This window comes from Aquarana catesbeiana, linkage group LG03 (genome assembly GCF_042186555.1).
Source record: "Aquarana catesbeiana isolate 2022-GZ linkage group LG03, ASM4218655v1, whole genome shotgun sequence".
In the NCBI taxonomy this organism is placed as follows: Eukaryota; Metazoa; Chordata; class Amphibia; order Anura; family Ranidae; genus Aquarana; species Aquarana catesbeiana.
In genome coordinates this window covers 622219981-622237004 of record NC_133326.1, presented here as the reverse complement: position 1 = coordinate 622237004, position 17024 = coordinate 622219981, and the positions used below count along the sequence as shown (strand labels likewise).

At 41.6% G+C, this 17024-nt stretch overlaps 1 protein-coding gene across 1 annotated transcript in view; it reads left to right on the top strand.

Moving 5' to 3' along the window:
- The window catches only part of LOC141133162 (gamma-glutamyl hydrolase-like), a 50352-nt gene that overhangs the window by 11813 nt on the left and 21515 nt on the right, over positions 1–17024 (top strand). Inside the window, exon 3 of the mRNA XM_073622348.1 lies at positions 1794–1908. Within this exon, the coding sequence (XP_073478449.1) occupies positions 1794–1908 (115 nt within the window). The remainder of the gene's footprint in view (positions 1–1793; positions 1909–17024) is intronic.

Sequence of the window (17024 nt, the reverse complement as noted above, 5' to 3'; positions counted from 1 at the left end):
CCACCCCTTCCTGTCAAGACCACACCCCTTGCTGTTTAAGACCCGCCCTGAAATTTTCAAGTGGGGACACTAGTTCTGAGGGCCTGGGGGGGAAAATGGATTCCCTTAATTTGCATAGATTTCCTCTCACTTCCTGTTTGGCAATGAGGCAGGAAGTGAAGGGAAATCTCTGCAATGGGACAGGGATGGTAAAAAATAAACTGACAGGGGCTATAACCCTCCCTTATTCTATCCAAAATTAAAAAAATAAAAGTTTTGCCTACAGTTCTACTGTAAGCACAAATTTCTGATAATTTTATCGAGAGGACTAAGAACATATAACCATGCCAATGGTGCAGCAGAAAACATATAGCACAGTGAGGAAGGTTTGTGGTTCAGGATGATAAGACAATTAGAAGCGGTGCCCCCCCTCTCACAGTTGCGGAATGCCGGCCACCCGCATACCGAAAGCAGTGCGGCCGCTTTATGGGGGTGCTAGACTAATTTGCCTCTCAGCCCTGTCCACCCAATATGACTGACGCTACACTAACAGGGTAACGCAAGCCGGCGAGGACTCTTTCCGTGCTGCCCCCCCTGCAAAGTGCTGCCCTAGGCCTGGGCCTTGTTGGCCTAGGCCAGGATACAGCGTTGGCCTTTTGGATCTACTGGACTGCTTGTGGGACCTTAAGGAGGCAATAATTTCTAAGGGAAGGAAGATTCTGGCTTGAGCTGCATTCATGATTGGACCCAGGTACTGGGAAATGGCCGTAGAACTATTGCATTTACTTTGGCATGCGCAGCGATCTGTAACCTTTCATTATGAATAGACGGAGTATCAAAATAGGCACCACCTTCCATAAATGAAACACACAGATTGGAAGCTGAAAATGTGGGACTTTTTAGGTGCAAAAAAAAATTAGCATTTCACTCTGTAAAAAATAATTTACTTTCTTGTACAATAATATCACAATAAAATATATTATACAAAATAGTGGTCATATTAACAGCCATTAAGCAACCACAAGAGGGCGCCCATATACTGCATTCTGGAGCTTTGGGAACATGAATGAAAACTATCATGCAAAGTTTGTATTTTCAATTGATATATGCCAGTATTTGCATTCATGAGCTCTGGCCAAAATGGAGAGATCCCAAGACAGGAAGTGCGTTACTGGTCAGATCACCGGGTGAAAATAAAGGAAAAAGAAGAAACTAATACAGCCACCACATTTAGGGACTGGTAAGCTGCAATATATAACATTTTTGTTTTTGGGTAAAATGCCACTTAAAAGTCTGTCTAAACCCAATCACTAAAATGTCATATAAGTTTACATATGTACATTGTTTATACTTTTAATATCTAAAGCTTTAATGAAAATATTTCCAGGCGATCCTGCCTTGAAATACTTTATTTAGTCACTGACAACTGTTGTCTACCAACTGTGCTCATGCGTTGTGAATCCTGTCACGTATGCCCCTGGAAAAAATTGCAAGCGCCCAGGCCCACACACATCGCACAGGCATAGTGCTCTGTTAGGTCGCTATCAGGAAGTAGCTTCCAGGCAATGATGCACAGCCAACGTTGGAGTGAAAGCATCTACACAAGAAATGTCCGAAATATGCAGGAGTAAAGCAGCAGCACTGAGATGCAAAAACAGGTGAAAAAAAGGTGAAAACACTGTTTTATGAAAGAAAAAAAAATTGATATGATGTACGGTGAAATAGCAAGCTAAAAGTCATCTAGTTAGAGTTGAGACCTCCTTTAATTGTATTTATAGACGCAGCATAAATTCTTCTCCACTTGTCTTCATTAGGGATTATAACCCAAGAGGTGTCGGATGAAGTATTCTTCCAGTATGGGAAAACCTACATTGCAGACTCTTACGTGAATTATTTAGAGTCCGCTGGCTGCAGAGTAGTTCCTATCCGGTGAGTACATATTAGGAACAAGATTAGACAACAAAATGAATACACAGCATAAACTAACAAGAACACTTGTAATTGGTGTAAATGGGATACAACTAGTAGTAGTTGGTCACATTCATCTGGACTTGTTCTGTAATGCTGAAGATATTTTTCAGCTTACCCAAGCCGCTTCAGTTCTAATAAGTGTCAGGAACATAACACTATATCTATATATAGACTTTAAATGTTGGTGGTTTTCCTGACACTCATTAGAACTGAAAAAGTTGTTTGGATAAGCTGTGAAATGTCTTCACCATTACAGAACAAGTCCAGTAGAATGTGACCAACTACTGCTAGATATACTATGACCTCGATAAACGAGAACATTCACTGACAAAGGGATATTTTAATCAACATTTTTTTTTTTTTAATAGAGCAGTCAAGATTAGTATTGTAAACGTGAAAAAATTGGTTAGAATTCCATCTGTTAGAAACTAATATATATATATATATATACATACACACACTATATTGTCAAAAGTATTGGGGCGCCTGCCTTTACACGCACATGAACTTTAATGGCACCCTAGTCTTAGTCCGTGGGCTTCAATATTGAGTTGGCCCACCCTTTGCAGCGATAACAGCTTCAACTCTTCTGGGAAGGCTGTCCACAAGGTTTAGGAGTGTGTCTATGGGAATGTTTGACCATTCTTCTAGAAGCGCATTTGTGAGGTCAGGCACTGATGTTAGATGAGAAGACCTGGCTCGCAGTCTCTGCTCTAATTCCTCCCAAAGGTGTTCTATCAAGTTGAGGTCAGGACTCTGTGCATGCCAGTCAAGTTCGTCAACCCCAAACTCGCTCATCCATGTCTTTATGGACCTTGGTTTGTGCACTGGTGCGCAGTCATGTTGGAACAGGAAGGGGCCATCCCCAAACTGTTCCCACAAAGTTGGGAGCATAAAATTGTCCAAAATGTCTTTGTATGTTGACACCTTAAAGGGGTTGCAAGCCCTCATGTTTTTTTCACCTCAATGCATCAGATGCATTGAGCTGACAAAACTTCTGGCAGTCACCGGCCCCCCCAGCTGCTCCCCCCCCCCGTTTTACTTACCTGAGCCCCGTATTTTCCTCAGTGGAGACGCGCTGTCTCTCTTTGCACGGGGCCCCGGCTCTTGATTGAATAGATTGATAGTTGCGCAGCCATTGGCTTCCGCTGCTGTCAATCAAATCCAATGACGCTGGCACGGGGGGGGGGGGGGGGGGGCGGGATCGTATCCGGCATTCGTGTCTATGGACGCCGAATGCTGGACTCGGGAGCGTGCCCACAAGGTAACTGTGAGGAGGACCTGCGAGAGCCGCCGAGGGACCCCAGAAGACCAGGATCTGGGCCACACTGTGCAAAACGAGCTACACAGAGAAGGTAAGTATGATATGTTTGTTATTTTAAAAAATCAGCCTTTACAATCCCCCCTCCATCAAATGAATTGGGCACCTGTCAAACCTCAAGAGGAACCGACCAGTTGGAACGTGTTTCAGTGGCTAGTTGCGTCTCCTTCCTCAGCCTAAGGACTAAGACTGGGATGCCATTAAACTTCATGCATGTGTAAAGGCAGGCGTCTCAATAATTTTGGTAATATAGTGTATATTTATATACTCTATATACACACATAGTATATGTAAACATGTATAATGAACACATTTTTTTAAATGTATTTTTTTTAGTCTTTACCATAATAAATAAGGAAAGACTAAACCTACTCTGGGGAATTCATAAAGGGTGTAATAAACACCCTTTCAAATTCTGTCAGATGCAGCACAGAAAGTGTCTGTGTTCATGTTAGAGATCAGAACATGGACATGTCTGCTCTGGGGTCAGGGTGTCCAGTATCTCCTTTCTCATTCCATAGCTCCCAACTGTCCCTGATTTCGAGGGACTGTCCCTGATTTGGAACAAAGTCCCTCTTATCTTGTCCCTCATTTTGGTCTGACATGTATATAAAATGCACTATTTATCTTTCAGAAAGTGTTTCCCAGTGCTAAACATGTCATCCAATTTCTAAATTGCTGCGTTTGTAAGTTTAAAAAGCCAGTATAAAGGAATAGTAGTTGTAAAAAAGCACTTGTGGGTTTAACAAATCATATTTTTTTATAATTCTCCTTTACATACATTCTTCATACTTTTGGTAATAGGTGTCCTTCGTTCCCATCTCAAAACATTCAGAGGTATGCTCGTTGCACTCCCTCCTTCCCTCCCATTCCCTGTGAGTTCTGTACTGGGGTGGGATGAGCCTGAATGGGTACTAAGAGACTTCCCAATCGGGTCCCCTTATCTCTTGATTGGCGGTGGGCGGATCCATAGCCGATATTCATTTCAAAAACAGCTTTCAAATCTGCCCACTGCCGTGTGCTGTCAACAGTAAAGTGGACCTGATAGGGAACAAGTCTCTCAGTTTCCTATCAGGCTCTGCCCACCTGGTGGCACTGCCATATTTGTGTAATGACATAACCAGTATACCCAGCTCCTTTGTATACATTTAGCTTTTGGCCAGATTATCTCCCAGCAGACAGATAAATGGGGCCGGGGATCAATACATGTCACATACATAATTTCCAGCACTCCTTGCTCAATTCTGAGGACTAGCATACCTCTGTATGTCATCTCAGAGCTGTTCTTAAAGTGGAACTTTAAGAGAGAAAAAAACATTTGGCAAACAGGCAGGATTTTATTTTACAGTATGCCTCTTCTTCATTAAAGTTCTAATACCTGCCTGCATGCCCTGTACACTGAACTAAGCACACTCAGCTCAGTGTACAAACTTCAGTAATGCAGAGAGGAATGAACTGGGCCGGGCCAATGAAAATGGCCGAAGATTGGTACCGGCAAGCAGATCCAGCCGAACATGACAGTGGCCAATGAGGAGTTCCAGGAGACCACAGTGCTGGATAAAAGGTGAGTATACAGTGGTTCCACTTTTATTACTGTCCAGGAGGGACCACCAGGGAGGGCCTTTTAGAGGTTGGACAAAACTGTCTGGCACCTCATCCTATCAGAGAAATTGGACAAAATGACCCTATAAACTGGTATTTAAGGACTTTAATAGGACCACATAAGTAAAAAATGATCAAAAATGTTTCATTGTAAGAAGTTTAAAAACATTGGAACATATATTTAAGACAAAACATAACATATAATTTCATATATAAATAGTACTTGTGCTACACAGTAATGCCCTGTACACACGATCGGACATTCAGACAACAAAATCCATCGGATTTTTTCTGACGGATGTTGGCTCAAACTTGTCTTGCATACACATGGTCGCACAAAGTTGTTGGAATTTCCGAACGTCAAGAACGCAGTGACGTACAACACGTACGACGGGACTATAAAAGGGCAGTTCAATATCAAGCGCACCCCCCTTTGGGCTCCTTTTGCTAATCTCGTGTTAGTAAAAGTTTGGTGAGAGACGATTTGCGCTTTTCAGACTCGTTGTTTTCAGATCGTTTTTCTGCTGTTCAGTTTGTGCTTGTGGGTTTGTATCTGGTCTTGAGTGCGTGCAGTCAGTTCGTATTTGATTATTCAGTGCGTTCTTGTCCGCCTGTTGCTGATTTTCAGGTCGCTCTTCACAGGCCTTGCTGTTCTTCAGTGCATTCTGTTACTTCATTCTGACCAGCCGACCATTTTGAAGCCATGTTGCGTGTACGTACTCATCGTAGAGTTCGTGCTGTGCGGGGGCTTGGTGTTGGGGTTCTTACTTTGACACAAGCCCAGCCCATGAACGGGGCGAGGAGGAGTTCATGGACCAAGAATTGGTTGCTCCAGCGTGACCAATTCTGTCACATGACTTTGCTCCGTGAAATCCGTGAGAATAATCCTGATGATTTCAGGAACTTTCTCCGGATGATGGACCCCGTTTTTCACCGTTTGTTGGCTTTGCTGACCCCTTATATCAGCATGCAGGATACCTGCACGAGGCAAGCCATCACTCCGAAGCAGAGGCTAGTCGCCACGTTGCGGTACTTGGCGACGGGGAGAAGCCCGCAGGACCTCAAGTTCTCGACAGGCATCTCCCTCCAGGCTCTGGGGATCATTATCCCAGAGACCTGTTCTGCCATCATCCAGGTCCTGCAGAAGGACTATATTAAGGTAAGATTTATCCTTTAAAATCTCATTATATGTATGTAATGTTTGCTAATGTATTGTATTTCTTTCATCATTCCCTAATTACAAGGATATGCTGTGAATGTTCCCTTTGTCCTCATGCATGCTGGAAGTTTTTAAAGTTTGTTTTTTGTCCTTCATGCATATTTGCCTTCACTTACCTCCCCAGCATGCTATGCTGGGCCTATATCCACCTAGTCTAGTCACTTAACAATGTATTTTGTCAGCTACATAGTAGTGCTTTACCCTAAACACCCCCTAAAATGTGTACAAATGTTATTTGTGTTCTTAAATTTATGCAGAGTGCCAGAGGCTTTTTTTTGGGGTCCCAAAAACATTTGGAACCCCCCTCCCCCCAACCGCTAACTCAGCTGATACCAATCCTCTATCTGCTGACTTTGCCAAACCCATACACACTATACCTACCTCTTTTGTGGTCATATTTATGGATGAATTCCCCAAAGCATGTAGTGTAAGGGCTTGCCTGAATACTTTCAAATGGTACTGTTTAAAGTTTTTGTATCCTATTGTTATCTTGATAGGTAATTGCAGAATGTAAAAATGTGCTCCAATTTGGACAGTGTGTATTTATATATTTATATTATGACACTTCTTACCTGTCCAGTGGGCTGCCAATAGTGTAAGTAAGGAGGGGCTGCCCAAAGTAATACACATTATTTATGCATTCATCTCTCAATAAAGTGGAGAGGGTTACCTGTGCAAAACATCTCCCCCCCTCCCAAAATTTTTACAATGGGCCATCAGAGGGGGTGAGGAATCTGATAGGTGGACCTTATACTTTTGTCTTTAAATACTCCCTAAAATAAATGTTATAGTGATTTTGGCCAAGAATATTTGTGTCTAATCTGCTTTCAATGTTTATGTGCAAAATCACTAATTTTTTTTTCTTGTTTGACTCCACAGTTTCTTTCCACGCCACAGGAATGGCAGACTGTGGCCACCCATTGGGACTTTCCCAACTACGTAGGGGCAATTAATGGGAAACACGTCCACATCGTCCCACCTCCCAACTCGGGGTCATACTAGTACAACTACAAGGAGTTCAATAGTATTGTGATGTTGGCGGTGGTGTCAGCTACTTACGAGTTCCTCTACGTGGACATGGGGAAGAATGGTCGGATGTCGGATGGTGGAGTCAGACCGAGTTCTACAGGCATCTCCAGAATGGCAGTTTGGGCTTGCCACCTCCAGAAGACAATGCGGAAGGACTCCCATTCGTCTTTGTTGCGGATGAAGCGTTTGCGCTGGGGGACCATCTTATGCAGCCATTCCCTATGAGGACCCTCACCCTGGACCAGAGATTTTTTTAATTACTGGCTGGCCAGAGCCAGAAGAGTGGTGGAGAACACATTTGGAATAATGGCCAGCCGGTTCCGCCTCTTTCTTACACCGATACACATGGCGGAATATAAACTTAATCACATCATTCTGTCTTGCTGTGTTCTCTACAACTTTTTAAGGTGAAATTCTGTGAACTATGCTGCCTCAGTTGAGCCTGAGGCCGGAATTCTGAATGAACCAACCCTGACGGTGCTGGAAACTGGCCGTCCTGGCTTGCCCCCCGCGAGGTCCGTTTAAGATACCTTGAATACTTTGCGGGTAGGGGGGCCATCGATATGCCAGACAATGTCCGAGACATTTTTTTAAATAAAAATATTTTTTAAACTGAACAAATATTTACTTTGATTTACTGCTTGGCTTTCTTTTAGCTGTCTCCTCGGTTGTCTTTTAATGGTATTATTTTTTTGGCCTTTTTCTTCAACAGTACAAACAAAATTTCTTTGAGACATAACTATTATTATTATTATGTTGTGGGTCTGCTACACACACACCTTGTTTTTGTTGTTAATTTATGTAATGCATTACTGACAAAAATATTCATCATTTTCAGCACCATGACCAAAATTTGGGGAGTCATGAAAATGGCGTGATTGTGTAAAATTATAAAGCACTGTTGGGTGTTATTTACTAAAGGAAAATCCACTTTGCACTACAAGTGCACTTGAGACTGCACTGAAACTGCACTTGTAGTGCAAAGAGGATTTGCCTTTAGTAAATAACCCCCATTGTCACGGAAAAAAACAACTTTACTCCAAAAACTGCTTTTGAGCATTGAAAGAAGAAGCCACACATTGTTCATTATCAAACTTTTTACTGAAAGCACAATCACATGTGCGTTTATAAAAGGATAAAAAGTAGAAATCGCCTTTTATAGGTAAAACAGGCATGTTTAACACCATAAAACAATATACAACTCTGGAACTTACAAAGTTCAACGTTTATAAAGTGAAGGCAATATCAGACATGAGTATGTACAAACTGTGTTTGATATTGCCTTCATCAGATGGGGTGATGTCACCCCTGTAAAAGCCAAATTTTGAAGATGCAGACAAATTGGGATTCAAAATGGAGATTTCCCTCCTGATCCCATGCCTAATGTCAACATGTGCTAGCTCCCATCATGGGGGATCAATGGACGTGTTTTGGGGGTGCAACCCCTTCCTCTCAGCTACTTTATTATCGAGGAAGGAGTTGCACCCACAAAACACGTACATTGATCTTCTGTGATGCCAGATAGCACATGTTGACACACTGTGTGCATCTTTAAAATCTGGCTTTTCAAATATGTAAAAAATTAGTCATTAAAAACAAAAACTAACAATAAAAAAGTTAGGGATTTCTGGGTGTTTTAGATTCTCCCTAAAACATTCATGATGTTCTTCATTTTGTTTTGAAGATAATTGATGTTTTCCTTTAGGTTTTCTAAATCCCTATGCATCCCATTATCTCCCCGATAAGGATCTGGGCACTTTCACTGGTGAAATGACCTTCTTCCACAAAATCCCCATCACCTAAAAAAAAAAAAAAAAAAAAAAAAACACACCATGTATTATAAATATGCAGGCATACATCTATTACCTGAAGCTGTGGTCGCAGACACTCACCTGTTGTGGTGACAATTTCACCAATTTCAACAACGTCTCCCTCCTCCTCCTCCTCTGGTTGGGTTTGGAGGATTTCCCCTTCTTCCTGAGGTGTGGAGTCCCTGGTGTCCTCTGATGTGTGGTGTCCTCCGAGTCTTTTCTCCCTTATGTGAAAAAAAAATAGGTATACTTATTTAGCACACGGATATTTGAGGGCACAAATAGGAATATGAAACATTGCTTGGAAGTGGGGTACAATTCTGTTTTGGCAGAGTTCCAAGCTGAAGAATTTTTTGTTTTACCTTTGAAAAGCTGGAATACTTACCTGTTTTGTGCAAGCTTCACAGATGAGACACCCCTATAGTATTCACTGAAGCACCTGTGTGGGACACCCTAATAAAAAGTTTGTTCTGGTGTCCCACACTAGTGCTCCTGCATCCAGATGTGTAAACAGCTGCTGAGTGTCCTCCCCTTACACAGAATCTAGTTTGCATTTCATTATAGTTAAAACCCATCTAGACAACAAACTTTTTTTAATAGAAGTAGGCCAGAAAAAATGTATTGAACTGCATTTGGCCAAAACATCGTATTTTAGTGGCCGAACGAACAATGTTTCCTACAAACGATTAATGTGCCCATGAACATGAAAGTTGCCATTTTAAACTGTACAACAGTAAAGAAAAGCACATGGAGCAGCACAAACATAATAAAAATAAAGAATAAGGAACACAGGACAACTACTTACTTTTTTTCAGCACTCTCCTGATCCTTCTATACTGATCGTGCTCCCTCAATTTGAGGTCTGACCATCGTTTCCTCAGTTGATCCTTGGATCGTCGTACCCCAAAATTCCTGCACAGACTCTTCACAACTTTAGTCATGATCTTGGCCTTTCTCACATTTGGGTTTGGGTAAAGTCCATACTTCCCATCATAGTCGGTCCTTTTCAAGATGTCCACCATCTCCACCATCTCTACAAAGGCCATATTTGATGCCTTAAATCGCCTGCGAGATCGGGACATTTCTGGCTCCGGGCTTTCCTTCTCCTCATTGGTGCTATTATCACGCACCTGCTGTGTCTCCGCCATGTGCTCTCCCCCACTGTGTCGAAAGAGAAGGGGCGGGGAATAGACTAGAAAGAACGTCAGGGGCGGGTGGAGTTTCACGCATGCGCAGTGTATATACAGCGTAACACAAGTGCGTCGTACCTATGATCTGTGAGCGGAGGAAGAAGTATCAGAAGCGCCAATCGTGATAACGAAGGTACGATTTTACCTTGGGCCTATACTGCTTATAGATTGAGGCCTATATTGGGATAAGATTAGGAGAGTTTAGCCTGACATTAGGGTTTGTCTTGTGTTGTGTCTTGCAGAGAAAATGGATCTAGTGAATGGTCAGGACTTTATCCCCATATTGCTTGATATGTACAGGGAGCTGCCCTGTCTGTGGCAGGTAAACCACCCCTTTTATAAGAATTAAACAAAGAGGAAGGCAACGCTTGATCAATTGGTGGAATATGTGAAGCTGGTGATCCCCACGGCAGACATCCCCTATTTGAAGGCCCTAATTGGTGGCATGAGGAGTACGTATCTTAGGAAGGTCCAGGATTCCCTGAGATCAGGAGCTGCAGATGACATTTATGTCCCCAGGCTGTGGTACTATGACAGACTTCATTTTCTGGCAGGCCAGACTGAACCCAGGCCAGCACTCTCCAGTCTTCCTTCAAGGCTTCCTCCCCCCCCAGCTGAGGTTTCAGACGCCCAACCTGGGCCTTCCTGGCAGCAACATGTGGAGGAGCCCAGCTTGAGCCAGGTATAGCATTCTTCTAAATATTTCTGTTGGTCAAATTAATGATGTTAAATATATGTTAGTTTTGATAAATCATTTCTGATTTCACAAAGTGTTTTACATATCAATAGACAGTAGGGGCCAAAAATGATTGTGACAAGAATGAAAAATTCTGGGGTCAGAATGATAGTCTTTTTTATTTATTAACATTCAATTTGCAACAGTCATGAGCTGAAAATTGTGTGTGATTGATGAACAAAAACTAAAACTATGTCCCTTTTTCATACACAGGAAAGTCTCAGCCAGGAGGTGGCGGGGGTAAGTGGCAGCCAGGAGGTGGCCGGGCCCAGTAGCCTGCCCGATACCTAGGTCCCTCCCCTCAGCCTTACACAAATAAGTGTCAGGAAGAGGAGTAATCTGAAGGAGGCAGCAATTGGCCTATTTCTGAAGGCTACTGCGGTCCTCAGAAACCCCCCCAGTGTTCAAGAGGACTTTTCCTACATTACAGCCTGCAAAATGCTGGAAATGGAGGAGGGCCAACGCCTAATATGTGAGTATCTTATCTTAGAAGCTCTAAATAAGGGGTGGAGGGGCCAACTCACAAGCCAAAGCCACGTTTGTGAGTTCAACCATGGTCCTCCTCCTCCTCCTCCTCCACCTCCTGCCACACCTCCAACAGCACAGCACAGCCTGGAAGGAAGCATCTAAGGAAGACAAGAGAGCGATGGCTTGGGTTCAGTCTGGTCTGGCAAAAGATGCAGACTGTGGTATGACCACAGCCTGGGGACATAGATGTCATCTGCTGCTGTTCCTGATCTCTTGTAGTCCTGGACTGGATTGTGCTCACTATTATAAGGACTCCTTGGGCCACCAATTTTGACTGTAAAATAATTGATGTATGCCCTGTGGTACAAAGGCTTCGCAAATTTCACCAGTTTATCCAGGGTTGCCTTCCTCTTTATTTTGTTATGACCCAGAATAAATGGCTATTTATGTGTTTTACTTCAAAAAGGACAGTTTGTTTGTGAGTAGGCAGGTACATTTCAAAAGTACAATGTCAAATTAACAAGGGACACCAACACCAAGCAACCTCCTTGAGATTAAAAAAGACAAGATAATAATGGTGTTGTGGTAACTTGACACACAAAACACACCCAAAACAATTATGGAGATCACCAAAAAACAAAAAAAAAAAAAACAAAAAACAGGAGATCTGGATTAAAAAAACAAACTACAAATAATACAAAATATAAAAACATAAAACCAGCATTCTGCCAAAATGTATTATTATTTCTTGAATAAAGTAAGTGGTGATTGCGCTGTGATAAGAGGGGAAGGAAGGAGGAGGGAGGGGAAGGGGCTAGCTCAAATGTATAGAGAGGTGAATGAAAAGTGAAAAAAATTATACAAAATATAAAGGTATAATGAGCATGAGGGCTAGTATCATACTAGCACATAAAAAATATCATGTAAATACTGAAACAGAAGAAAAGAAAAGTCTCAGTGCAAAAGGGCTAATACCATACTAGCACATATGTGGTAACTCAGCAAATACTTATCAAAAGAAAAATCTCAGTGCAAAAGGGCTAGTATCATACTAGCACATATGTAGTAACTCAGCAAATACTTAATGGTGACTCCAAGTAAATAACTAAATGGTGAACAGTCCCACCGCCTTGTAGTACAAAGTGCTCAAACAATGAGTCATCAGTTCCAAAAGGCAAAATGGAAAAATTATACAAAATATAAAAGTGTGATGAAATGTAATAAAGTGCAGTCTAATGAGCACTAAATCCGAATAAACTGAAGAAACAAAATAGTCTAAATCGTATAAAAAGCTATGAAATGAGTGACAAATACAGTGTGGGTACAAAAAAATTGAACAAAATAAAATATATAAATCAAACAAAGTCCATGTGCATGAGGGCTAGTATCATACTAGCACATAAAAATATTGTAAATACTGACACAAAAGAAAAGAAAAAATCTCAGTGCAAAGGGGCTAGTATCATACTAGCACATATGTGGTAACTCAGCAAATACTTATTAGTGACTCCAAGAAAAATAAATAAATGGTGAACAGTCCCACCACCTTGTAGTACAAAGTGCTCAAACAATGAGTCATCAGTTCCAAAAAGGCAAGTCCACAAGCCACAGGAAAGGGAAACAAAGTCTTCAGTGGGGACACCTCTGTGCTCGCAAGCAGCTCACCTTACTGCTGCAAGACAACAGCTTGTAATCCAGTAACAAATCACCAGCAAGCAAGGGTCCCATCCAGTAGTTCAGGCGATTCGGGTGGTGGGTGTGCAGGATGGTATATAAAAAACATAAGCAGACAGTATATAGTATAACTCCGTGGCGGCCAAAGTGGAAAAAAGGGACAGGACACAAAAGGGGGATGCACTCACTTTTGTAAAATGAGTGTGGGCGTCAATCCAACGAACGCCGAGTTCGTATACCTCAAGAAGGGTGTCTTAAAACCGTCCCCATTTCCTCAATGCTCGTTACAATGGGATGCATATATGTGGAGTATTGGAAGAGAGTACACATAGCGTGATCCCGTATATAAATCAGTTTATTAGGTTAAAAACAACATAGTACACTTACATTTAGCAGAAGGCTATAGTAAAAAACATCCACGAGCGCCGAGCTCGTATCCTATCATCAGTCTGTGACAGTTCCCGTGCTCCAAACCTCATGCGTATCGTCACGTCACGTGACTTCATCAGAGGATCACGTGACGTGACGATATGCGTGAGGTTTGGAGCACGGGAACTGTCACAGACTGATGATAGGATACGAGCTCGGCGCTCGTGGATGTTTTTTACTATAGCCTTCTGCTAAATGTAAGTGTACTATGTTGTTTTTAACCTAATAAACTGATTTATATACAGGATCATGGTATGTGCACTCTCTTCCAATACTCTACATATATGCATCCCATTGTGACGAGCATTGTGGAAATAGGGACGGTTTGAAGACACCCTTCTTGAGGTATACAAACTCGGCGTTCGTTGGATTGACGCCCACACTCATTTTACAAAAGTGAGTGCATCCCCCTTCTGTGTCCTGTCCCTTTTTTCCCACTTTGACCGCCACGGAGTTATACTATATACTGTCTGCTTATGTTTTTTATATACCATCCTGCACACCCACCACCCGAATCGCCTGAACTACTGGATGGGACCCTTGCTTGCTGGTGATTTGTTACTGGATTACAAGCTGTTGTCTTGCAGCAGTAAGGTGAGCTGCTTGCGAGCACAGAGGTGTCCCCACTGAAGACTTTGTTTCCCTTTCCTGTGGCTTGTGGACTTGCCTTTTTGGAACTGATGACTCATTGTTTGAGCACTTTGTACTACAAGGTGGTGGGACTGTTCACCATTTATTTATTTTTCTTAGTTACATAGTTACATAGTAGGTTGAGGTTGAAAAAAGACACAAGTCCATCTAGTCCAACCTATGTGTGTGATTATGTGTCAGTATTACATTACATATCCCTGTATGTTGCGGTCTCTCAGGTGATTATCTAATAGTTTCTTGAAGCTATCAATGCTCCCCGCTGAGACCACCGCCTGTGGAAGGGAATTCCACATCCTTGCCGCTCTTACAGTAAAGAACCCTTTACGTAGTTTAAGGTTAAACCTCTTTTCTTCTAATTGTAATGAGTGGCCACGAGTCTTATTAAACTCTCTTCTGCGAAAAAGTTTTATCCCTATTGTGGGGTCACCAGTACAGTATTTGTAAATTGAAATCATATCCCCTCTCAAGCGTCTCTTCTCCAGAGAGAATAAGTTCAGTGCTCGCAACCTTTCCTCATAACTAAGATCCTCCAGACCCTTTATTAGCTTTGTTGCCCTTCTTTGTACTCGCTCCATTTCCAGTACGTCCCTCCTGAGGACTGGTGCCCAGAACTGGACAGCATACTCCAGGTGCGGGCGGACCAGAGTCTTGTAGAGCGGGAGAATTATCGTTTTATCCCTGCAGTTGATCCCCCTTTTAATGCATGCCAATGCTTAGCGCCGTCTTGGAGTCACTAATAAGTATTTGCTGAGTTACCACATATGTGCTAGTATGATACTAGCCCCTTTGCACTGAGATTTTTTCTTTTCTTTTGTGTCAGTATTTACAATATTTTTATGTGCTAGTATGATACTAGCCCTCATGCACATTGACTTTGTTTGATTTATATATTTTATTTTGTTCAATTTTTTTGTACCCACACTGTATTTGTCACTCATTTCATAGCTTTTTATACGCTTTAGACTATTTTGTTTCTTCAGTTTATTCGGATTTAGTGCTCATTAGACTGCACTTTATTACATTTCATCACACTTTTATATTTTGTATAATTTTTCCATTTTGCCTTTTGGAACTGATGACTCATTGTTTGAGCACTTTGTACTACAAGGCGGTGGGACTGTTCACCATTTAGTTATTTACTTGGAGTCACCATTAAGTATTTGCTGAGTTACTACATATGTGCTAGTATGATACTAGCCCTTTTGCACTGAGTTTTATCTTTTGATAAGTATTTGCTGAGTTACCACATATGTGCTAGTATGGTACTAGCCCTTTTGCACTGAGACTTTTCTTTTCTTCTGTTTCAGTATTTACATGATATTTTTTATGTGCTAGTATGATACTGGCCATCATGCTCATTATACCTTTATATTTTGTATAATTTTTTTCATTTTTCATTCACCTCTCTATACATTTGAGCTAGCCCCTTCCCCTCCCTCCTCCTTCCTTCCCCTCTTATCTCAGCGCAATCACCACTTACTTTATTCACACCACTTTTGTCTGTTTGGATCAGCCATTTAGGTGTTGCAGCAGTGCCCCTTAGCATAGGTATTTCTGACAGCGCAGGAGTTTCTTCATTATTTATCTATTATTATTTCTTATTTCAGGCCCTACCGATACAGATACCGCTTTCTTATTTTAAGCAGGTGCAGGCATTGTTTACAAGGTTTGTCTGGGCGCATAAGAAACCACATCTTTCACCCACCTTATTAACCTTACCAAAACAATATGGTGGCTTGTCGTTGCCAGATGTCAGGAGATATTATCAAGCAGTTCAACTTGGTAGAGTAATTGACCTGAAGTTGTGGGTGCAAGTAGAACAGTGCCAATCCCCAATACCTTTGAGGAGGGCGCTGTGGTGCTGGGATTTTGTGCCGCCAGATCTAAAATCTCTAGGGCGCAACCAAAACTGGCCTGTGTGTAAAAATGGAGTACAGATTTGCATCACACATTTACTGATTTACAAATTCAAAATATGATTGAGCTTTCCTATAAATCTTCAATCTGTACCAAAATACAGGAAACCAATTATAAGGTATTTACAAGATGGTATATGACACCAAGTCGACTTCCTGCTAGCTTTCCAGATGCGTCAGAGCATTGCTGGCGATGTGGTACAGATAAAGGGACGATTCTGCATATATTTTGGACGTGCCCTAAGTTGACTTCTTACTGGACAATGGTTCAAACGATTTCCCAGAAATTTACTAATTTTCAAATCCCGAATGACCCAGCGTTTTTTTTTATTACATATTACCACTATACCAACGAAAACATATAAAAAATCTGTCCTATGTCATTTACTAAATACAGCTAAATCCTGTATACCTTTGATGTGGAAACAGCAGAATCCACCGACCACAGCATTATGGCTGAGGAAGGTGGAAGACATTAGAAAGATGGAGGACCTGATATTGACAGCAACTGATAGACAGGAGATATATAAAAAGACATGGACCTTTTGAAATTTGTTTATTAATTCAGAAGAGTCTCTTAGGGCTGTGAAACGTTGATATGAGTCTGAGTTAGGAGATATGATGGATGTGCGATCAAAGAGACATCAGATGCAATACTAAGCGCCATTTTCGGAATCCTTTCCCTATTTATTTATTTTTTCCCCTTCCCTCCTCTCTAAAACTTCCCTTCCCTCTTCCCTCTCCCCCCCCCTTTTTTTTATTTTATGTTATATCTCCTCTTGTCCTCTATTTAGATTTGTTTTTTAAGTTAAAGTATAGGGAATGAAGCAGAGGTGCTTTGTCACATAAGGTGATAAGAAAAGCAGGAACTTAGATTACTGTAGCAGTGAGATAAGGGGATACTTAGATTTTTGAGTTTTTGTATGTATAAATTTAATATGTTAAGTTTCTTTTGTAATATATGCTTATTATTTTAGACTATGATCTCCCATTCTGTAAACACTTATAGTATGTATATGCAATTCATT